Below are 9,992 nucleotides of genomic sequence, written 5' to 3'. Positions count from 1 at the left end.
GTTATATTTATTAAAAACATGGAATAATAATCATAATACAAATAATAAATATATATATTATTCCTATTAGTTTAATAATTTAAGTCAGAAAATGGAGTCAAAATTAGGATTCCTTCAATTACTAAGACATGTATATAAATCAAGTATACAAATAAAAACAAATCAATTTAACTTAAAATCTAACACAAATTTTGACAAAATATGACTTATATCTAAAGAAAAAAATTAATTCAAAATATTTTTGGTATTAAATTCCATTTAGCTGTATAATGGAGATCCCACGCATTACCATACTGTAAACGGTAGTAGGTAGAAATACGCACACATTGATGGGACAAAGTAATTATGTAATATAAAGGATAAAAAAGTACTGGCCAAGATGCTTGTAAACTGCCAAAATTAGGTTCAAATATTGGCAAGATTAAGGCTAAATGTACAATTATGGTCCCTAGGTAATTAGGATACCTCACGTATGAATAAAGACCATGTACAATAGTTCTCACATCTAAAAACAAAATGGCGATAAAACCTTGATTAATATTATGAACAGGTATTTATAAAAATAAAATATAAAACTTACACGAAGATCTATAGACAAATGGCAAGTTACTTTCATACTGATATTTAGTAAAATCACTGTATCGTTGAGAGATATAGCCCAATAAAAAGAAAAATGATGAAATACTCAAAATGATATAATTTACAGGCCTAAACACAAACAAAACACATGGTGATTAAATTAATTTAAGTAAAATATTATATCCAACTTACAAATTGTTCGCAAGTAAAATTTGAATGGGTAAGAAATTGATGATCGGTTGTAAAAATTGTTGAATGATAGTCCAATATCCATCTTTTTCTTTTTGTAAATAAAATGAAGACAATAAATTAAATTCAAAAATCAATTTATCCATAGCATGAAATATTTGCAGTCCAGCAACAAAATAAAGATGAATATTAACTGGATTTTTAAGAGAGTTCATGATCACAAGGTAATTGAATAAAATCTGCAAGAAAATAATAATTGTCTGAATTAAGCACAGAAAAAAATATTTTATTTATTAATGAAACTTACAGTCATCAATGAAGAATATCTACACAAAGCCAATTTAATATTAATAGGCCCCAATGTAGGATTAATTGTTGTTCCAATAAACAATTTTTGTACAAAATTAAAAGAAGAACAATCATCAGTTTGATTTAAGTACTTGGCTTTTACAAACAAAATTATGGAAAAAATCAATGCGTATAAAACTGATGCTACAATATGAGGTACAGTCTTTTTAGTCACAATCTCTAAAATAAAATTTATCGGGCACTTATAATAATCCATTGCCCAAATAATCAAAGCAGCTATAATTAAATTTAAAAATCCTGAAACAAAAACCATTTATCATTAACATTAATCAAATAAATCATACTGAAGTAACTAACCAGAAAATCTGTAGTAGATGACCTTAAAATCATCATTAAGTAATGATTTAGATTTTTTTGCTAAAGGTACAAGTGATATCAACAATTGAAGAAACACAATAGCAGCAGTCCATATAAACACTTCTTGATCATAATAGTTTGCTAACCTTAAATAACCACGAGGAAAAGGTATTAAATTTCCTTTCTGAAAAAACGACATAATTAAATAATCATTGAAAAATTATTAAGTTGAAACATTTTAATTACAGTTTTTATAGCAATTTTGACGAGGATAATCAACATTGGTAATAATATGGTCAACATGATATTGCCAAATGATCCTCCAAATTCTACAGGATAAGTTTTGATTGTTGTATTTAGTAATTTCGGTTCATCGTCAGATTCTTCATTGTAATCCAATCTTGATCTGGATGATGTTGCGGATATCTATCAACAATTTTTTTTTTTATAAATATCTGATAAATCTAAAATTATAACAATTAATATTCACTATATAAAATGGTTATGTTTACTCAATATATATTTTAAGTCTAAGAAATTACATTTATATCTTGGGTTAGTGTTATTTTCATACATTGAGGGGTACAATTTAAAAATGTATTTTATGTTTAAAAATTAAGCGTTGGAATGCTAAAGAGAATTTTTTTTTGCCAGCAGTGTTTTCTAGCAATAATTACATAGTCCAGCAGATTTGTTGAAGTACCAAACAACAAATAAATAACATATTATTATGGTATTTCTACACACAATGGAGTATACACAGCTCTGTATAAGTATTTATGGATTTTAAGCAGTTCAACAGGATACTTCTTTCGATACATACAAATTGAATTTAGGACGAGTAGTTTATGAGTTATAAATATTTTAAGTTAAGATGAGCAAAGCGGTTTCCTAGCAAAATATTGGTCCACTACACCACTCATCTAAACTTTAAATATTTTTAACTCATAAACTGATCGTTCTAAATTTGATTTATGATTGAAATACATAAAAAAAAATATTGTATGGAATATGAAATAAAAACTTTGTTCTCATTAAAAACCTAAAAAAATGTTGAGGACATAAAGTGTATTTATTTTTTAAATGCAGTTTTTAATGACTAGAAATCAGAAATCATGTAAATTTTTTTTTAACATTTACACTTTTTGTAATAATGAGTGTTTAATGATAAAATAATCACCCAGTATACTATACATTAAATTATATTTGTATTGTAACTGCTTGTATTGTTAAAGATTTTTAATTTAATTTAATTCAACAAAGCTTATATTACCAGTTCAAGGATTAAGTGAATATTTTAAACTTTTAGAACCTAAGAATCTGCTTTTTATATTTAATAATTAAGTAATACACACAGTATACTAATGTATAACTGTGGAATTTTTTTTGTTCTACTGCAACTGTTTAAGAACATTTTATTTTTAATATTTTATATACTTAAAAAAAAAATACATACTTTGTCGTTTACATTATACGTATCAGGACTACTTTTTGAGTTAACTTCTTTAACAGGTGTTGGGCTCTTTCTTGATTTTGAATCAACAGGTTGAATAGCCTTATTATCTATAAATCAATATTAAATATAATTATTTAAGTAAATAGAAAGTATCATTCAATGCTCAGCAATTTTACTTTTCATTTCTTTTTTTTTATTAGACGGGTTTTCTTTTTTAGGATCATAACGTTCTAGAACCACTCGAGGACTTCCAGTCTTATTAGCCGATCTGGATCGAGTCCTTATTTTCCTCTCTACAGATTTGCTTTTGCTACGACGACGGGCGACTGGTTTTTGAGTTTTAGATGGAGTTGCTGATCTTTTAGGTCTTGAGGGTATTTCAGCATCGCTTGGTGAAGCGACCCCTTCTTTCCTTGATCTTCTAGTTAACATGGCAATCTTAAAAATATAAAATACAAATGATTTATTTACATATATTATGTTGTACTATTCAATACAACCATTATCCTAATGTTACAGAACAGACATTTTCCCATGGCTTAAAAAATTAAGGTATGCAATTTCCATAAAATACCAGTAAAGAAATGCAAGATTGTAGAAATATAAACATAACAAACTTTGGACAGATTATCATGGTTGTCAAATGACTTAACTGTCGAGAGACATATTATTAGGTACCTAGTTGATAACATACCCAACAGAAATTTGAGGTGGTGTCCCAAAACTAAGAAAAATCAGAACATGTACGATGGTAAATCACAATATTACAGTGCAACACTACTACACAGTCATGGTTACTGTGGTGCAAAATGCAAATTGTGAAGGGGAGGGGGGGGGTGTAAAAAAATTCACAGCGTAGGTATTTTCAACAACGGCGGCGGCGGCGACGTTGACTTGTTGCCAAATCAAAAATAACGAAACCCTCTATAAACAGACCCCGGGAGACCACCGACACGTCCGACACCGGGGAAAGCATCGTTACGGTGGAAAACGACGACAAAAAAAATCATTTTATCCCCCCCTGCCACCACAAAACGCTTAGCGAGCGAAACAAGCGTTTACTGTTTGCGTCTGTAGTGCCCGTATAAAATTCGTCGACCTAAAAGACGGAAAACGAATTTATGCGCTGGAAACAACGGAATCGTGAGTCTTACCTGAGCAACTGTGCGTCCAAAGAAGAAAAATGTTTTGCTAAAGATGTAGGTACTGAGCGACCGGCCACAAAACCACCCGGACGAGTCGAAACGCTAAAAACACGTCAAACGCGAAAACGAGGGAATCTTAAATTCTCAACTGATCAGATTATCATGAAAACGGTCGGGCCCGGTGGTAAACAATGATGATGACGCTGCGCCGGCGCACGCTATTGGCTTATTTTTTAAATCTGTCGTGTTTACGTTCCATGAGATGCTGGTTTGTTTGTCCGTTTGGCTTGTTTGTTGTCCGACGTCCGTCCATTCGTTGAAAAAAAGCGGCTTCCTTTCCCGCGTGCTTTGGACGATTAACGGACAATCGGCCCCGCGCGCGTGCGCGTTCCACCGCTGCGGGGCGTCTCGTACTCGTATTTGTCGAACGGTTGCCGGGAGCCGGTTTATTTTCTGCTCAAATATTTTTTGTAGGTATTTGTAAATGTGTATAACCACTGTAACCTCGCCACTGCGGCGCTATCTCCGAATACCGACCATAATCGTCCGCGATGTCGTATATTCAGTGAAATTAACCTTCGACAAGTTTCGGATCGGTCATCGACTATCAGATTATTTTTTACTTATAAATTATTATTATTGTACTGAAATTCACAGTAAATTTCCATGTAATATTTTATGTTATTGTAGATGATTACAATATTAGGTGAAACAACTGTTTCTGTATTATTATTATCCGAGTTCGAAAATACTTTTACACTGTTTACACGATGACTGTTGTACTGGGGTACTGGTGTGGTAGCACAACCGTGATGGCGTCATAGTAAATGTCAAATATCTAGCTCGGCTGCCGGCTAGTAGTACCCTGTCGGATAGTGTGATGGACATTTTTAGACGGTAGTGAAGTTACGATTCGTATACTGCTGTGACAGCTGCTACTATCGAGTTACTTACATGTCAACAGTGTAGTTTAGTCGTGACAAAATATTAGGTAACAACCATACATATAATATACAGCAGAAATCTTTTATAATGACGTCCGAGGGACCAAGGAAAATGGGTCCTAATAACCGATAGTCATGACCACCGATAAAATTGGACAAAATTAACTTGCCTATGCATTTTTCGGGTCCTTAACTTTAAGGTCATAAAACCCGATACGTCACTATGACCGGTGTCATAAACGGTTTCTACTGTTAATATTTGTACATTATTGCTTTGATTTGCGCAATATGCCATTATTATTATTATTATTTTTATTATATAATTAATAATATATTTTGTCACGAGTTTAATCTTTAATGACTGATCATCATATTTTACTGTCGTCGTGTAACTTGGGTTTTTCCATTTCATGTTCTGAAACAGACTTATTTTATAAATAATAACGACGGCGTTCAATTGTTCAATAATCATTCGATTCGCAATGTCGCCCGAAACAAAAATAACTAATAAGTCTCAGCAGTCACTGAATTGTGTTGAGTGGATTGCAAACGGTCGATTTTCAATGAGTCCGTTAAATTAATGTAATTTTTTTGAGTGAGTGCATGCGGGTCTTGTAAATATGTGCATAGTAAATGATCACTAAAGTGTGCGTGACCGTAGTGTAAAATGCACGGGGAAGCGCTTCCGCACGCGCACGCACATGTCACCGCGTCGGCGTCGTGCATTGCATTGGTGAACGATAAAGAATATTATGTTATTTTGTTCTTGTGTACTCTGTCTTTTGTCAATACAAAATTTAATCTATTATGTGTCAATACTACCGATGGACCTAAATACCGATAATATGCGATAAGACTTCGGAAAACTGATTTGAATTCGTTAAAACGTCTACCGGAGATCGACCCAGCCACATTTTAAGATTCCTTTTATTTCTTAATAATCCCAAATTTAAAGTTTAAAATTTCATGAAATTTCGGGAACTAAATTTAATGAAGTAGATCAGCCCAATCAGTCTCAATTAATGTTTAGACGTATAATAAAGAATTCCTACTTTGTATGGCTAGGTCCATCAGGGTACCTATAATTATTGACTAAATATTTCAGTATACCTACATAATTTACATTCCCCTAATACAATCATTCTATATAAACTGCACAATTTTATCAGAATTTAAATTTTTTTGTTTCTTAAAATTAAGGACCAAAAAAATTAGGGAGTGGGACATGGTTGCCTACAGGTAAATACATTTTAAGAAACAAAAAATAATTAAGAAACAATTACACAACATGAACACACACAATAAACACTGTAGTGACGAATTCCAGATTCTTAAACCGTCAAAATTTAAAATATTTATGTGAAAAAATGAATTGAGTTACATCGATGAAAAAAAAATGGAAGGTTGATACATAGTTAACTATAGTTTTTCACGTATATCAGTTGTAGATAAATTAAAAATATATACGCAAATTATATATATTAAAAAAATTTATATGCAAAATATGCAAATTAAGCACACTAACGCAGCGTTTCCCAAAGTGTGTTCCGCGGAACCTTAGGGTTCCGTGGGACAATGTCAAGGGTTCCGTTAGATGTATGAGATTATTGAGAAAATTATGTTTATTTAATGTTTGTTGTTTAAAAAATGTTTGATTGAAAATTTTTTTTTAAACTCAGTTTACTAATTAAAAGTCATTAACAGTATCATTAAAATATTATTTGGACTTGAGAGTTTAAGGAATTGATTTTCCTTTTTTAATTTACAAAAATTGTAGTTGAGTTGGATTAGACATTAGGGTTCCGCGAAACACAAAAATTTTTTAAGGGTGCCGTGGTCGTAAAAGATTGGGAACCGCTGCACTAACGTACAAATAAGCGATTTCCGTCAAAATGTATGAACTATGCAAAATATGAACATTCAAATTTTAGATTTGGTATGAATTTATTTCGCACTCTGCTACATTTTACAATAAATAAAAAAAGTATATGCAAATGCTATAAGTCCCGAACCTTGCAGGTCATAAGGTTTTTTCCCCCGTCACTTATCTTTATGTGAGAGCCTTAGTTAGGTACCTACACGGCTGTATATATATTACATTATTTATTACACTATAGTGTAGTAGAATAATATAATTACACAATTTTTTAGCAAATACTGCATACTATTATAGAATAATATTGTTTGATAACATATTAATGCCGAGCCCAGAGAGAATATTATATTAACGATTAAAGTATCCATTTTTTTATTACTTCTGTAAATTTCAAAGCCTAATTTTGAATTTTTTTCATGTCTCGACACTTCTAGAGTTTTATATTAAGTTATAGTTTAACCGTTAAGACTAAAAACAATATTGTGAGATGCCGGACAAAAAAATGGACTCGCGAGTCGCGACAGTATAGTATATCTAAATAGCCTATACGCAGAGGTCCGTGTTCTGAATTGTTTAGATTTAAACACTCCGAATAATATTATGTTTCGGAATCTGAAATAAAAAATGTATCGTGTCATCCAAAGAATTCAAAAACTCGTAAACTGATAACAACATATTATATTATATCTATCATCTATGGCAAAAGCCGATCGTCGTCACTCTTTTGAGACGATTCACAATTCTAATAATTTCATTGAACAAAAGAGAAATGTGTAAGGCAACAATAAACATTTGCTCACATATTTCATTATACTCAAGTAATTTTTATAAAAAATCTCGATTTTTTCAGTTCGGGTTTAGATGAAGAAAGAAGTTCCTTGATATGGCGTCTGCACTCCAGATAATATGTCCTTACAGCTATATATTCCTCGAACAGTCGATATACGAAGAGTATACGTAAGTTTGATTACCTATTCTTTTGGGGCTTACATATTTTACTTTTTAGTCTCAAAATTAAAATTTACTGTCACAGGCAATTTGTTACCCGGGTAAAGTAGGTGCATATTTTTTGTTCCCGAGCGCGCAACACAAAAAAAATTAAATAGATATAAATAGTGTTGTACATACTAGTCATACTACAGTATAGTATAGTACACGGGAGTTCTTATGTCCCGCAAAATTCAGTCGCTCTGCTGATTATTGAATATCTATAGGAAATTAAATAAGGAAATTTTAAATTTTAAATAATCTCGAATAGCTTAAAATGTACCTAAACAATGCACTCAAAATTAATACAAAAAAAAATTAATCATTTATTTCGTGCTCGACAGTATTCAGAGAAAAGATTTAACTTGGAATTTTACAAACTATAGTTGGTATAGTCGATGTACGGTAAATGTGATGCATTGGGCATCACTGAATACCTTTATGTTAAATCTAAAAAGTAGTAGGTAATCACATTTATTTACAACAAGATCAATCAAGATTTTTATTTAATAACTCATAAAAAAATATGCTTGTGCTTCGAATATTTAAACACCACCTTAATTAATTATTAAAATAATAGGTACTTTATACATTGTTGTAATTTAAATTTTAAAATTATAAACTATTTTGGTTATTGTCATACCTCATTTCATTATCTTAATGATTAAATCTCAAGCACGGACCTCCTTGATATACAATTTTGTAATAGACTATACATCTATGGTTAAATCAAATTGACGTAGTATAAATTATAATGCAATCCGTGGCGAATGTCAAAGTAGTTTCAAAGACGCAATCGATCTAAAATTTCAGTTAGCAAAGCTGCAGACATGATGAACAAGGAACATGAAGCGATCTGTAAGGTTTTTTTTTTTCATAATAAATCTCAATATTTTTAGACTTAAGTTCAGTCGAAAAACTGATTTATTCCGCAGTGCACAAACAATATCAGGAATTCTGCCGAAGCCCTAAAGCGTTGATGTTTAAGTAATTAATTTTAGTTTCATACTTTTTTGGTGCTTAAATTTATTTTTTAAACAAAAATTTAATTTCATGAAAAATATGCTACCCCTATGTATACACATATTATTTTATTTCTGAGAGCAAATGTATAAAATACGAGAGATCAATTAATATACAAAAGCCGCTCGTCGTCGTCGTTTTTCTGCTTCCTAATCGTAGGGTAATTTTATAATTATAACCTATTTTTAAGTATTTGAAATAGACATTCATTTTATGGTTTAATTTAGAAATACCCGTTATAAGTGATTACTCATAACTCATAAGGCACAATTTTAATTTATAACCTATAATTTTCTTTTAATTCAAAGTTAGCTGTTTCAAGACATTATTAATTTAGTGTTGTATATATATCATTGTTCTATTATAATATATTAATATTACATTATATTATAGTTGTATCCAAAAAATAAAAATGTTCACAGAGGGGTAAACTTACTATCCTGACCAGTAATCACCCCGTATACGAGTGATTATGAAAAATATACTTTTATATTAGTTTAGGTATCTTTATATAATATGTAAATAGACACAGGCGTTCAAATATTCTAAAATGTTGTAGTTATTTAAACCTGGGTGTACACGAGTTGAAAAATTTAAGTTATGTCAATTTTAACTTTTTAACTTCTTTTAAATCCCGAGCGGAGCGATGAATGCATTGATTTTACAATTTATTTTTTATTTTTTTTGTTTCTCTCATCACGTTATTTTGGGAGAGTAAAAGTGCTTAGATTTTTTTCAACAAGCATCTTTTCTGGTAGAAATGTGAATAGTATCGGTACTTTGATAGTTTGATGGCTTAAAAGTAATAACAAATCTCAATAGTTTTCAAAAGCGGCAGGTAAAACAAACAAAAAATTAAGGAAAAAAGTGAATTTTCACGGAAACCCGGTGTTCGACAAAATCGATTTTGGTCTTTGATGTTTGATGTAACTCCAAAAAAATATACCGTAGTATAGGTACCGTAGATATACATGACATTTTTACTGAATATTTATAACGGCGTTTTCTATAAAACATACAATTTTGACAACACATTTTTATAAGCCTTTGAATTTTGAATTTTGACAAAATAAGTAAGAGTCACGAAAATGTGTAAAATATTTTGAGTTAGAAATTCATAAAAATGT

General features: G+C 30.7%; 1 protein-coding gene across 2 annotated transcripts; it reads right to left on the bottom strand.

Annotated features, from left to right (window-relative positions):
- LOC111034546 (delta(14)-sterol reductase) lies at nucleotides 1–4,347 on the bottom strand. 2 transcript variants are annotated; one of them, XM_022315820.1, is made up of 9 exons: nucleotides 3,585–3,696; nucleotides 3,067–3,328; nucleotides 2,891–2,997; nucleotides 1,681–1,860; nucleotides 1,435–1,618; nucleotides 1,076–1,374; nucleotides 772–1,007; nucleotides 581–708; nucleotides 1–505 (listed from the first exon to the last, which is right to left on the bottom strand). In XM_022315820.1, the coding sequence occupies exons 2-9, from the start codon at nucleotides 3,320–3,322 to the stop codon at nucleotides 231–233; spliced, it is 1,665 nt and encodes a 554-aa protein (XP_022171512.1). In that variant the 5' UTR covers nucleotides 3,323–3,328; nucleotides 3,585–3,696; the 3' UTR covers nucleotides 1–230. The 2 variants fall into 2 exon arrangements, with proteins under 2 accessions (XP_022171512.1, XP_022171511.1); XM_022315819.1 differs by lacking the exon at nucleotides 3,585–3,696 and adding an exon at nucleotides 4,045–4,347 and having other exon boundaries at nucleotides 3–505.
- Between the last annotated feature and the right edge of the window lie 5,645 nt (nucleotides 4,348–9,992).

The sequence above is a fragment of the Myzus persicae genome, unplaced genomic scaffold, assembly GCF_001856785.1.
Source record: "Myzus persicae strain clone G006 unplaced genomic scaffold, MPER_G0061.0, whole genome shotgun sequence".
Lineage (NCBI taxonomy): Eukaryota > Metazoa > Arthropoda > Insecta > Hemiptera > Aphididae > Myzus > Myzus persicae.
Note: the sequence above shows the minus strand (reverse complement) of the source record. Positions and strands in the feature narration are given on the sequence as shown.

Coding starts and splice junctions, on each gene's coding strand:
- LOC111034546 (XM_022315819.1), bottom strand. CDS start 3,322: ATGTTAACTAGAAGATCAAGGAAAGAAGGGGTCGCTTCACCAAGCGAT. Junction 1,619..1,680: donor TCAAAATTGCTATAAAAACT/GTAATTAAAATG, acceptor TCGTTTTTTCAG/AAAGGAAATTTAATACCTTT. Junction 709..771: donor ATTTTACTTGCGAACAATTT/GTAAGTTGGATA, acceptor GTTTGTGTTTAG/GCCTGTAAATTATATCATTT.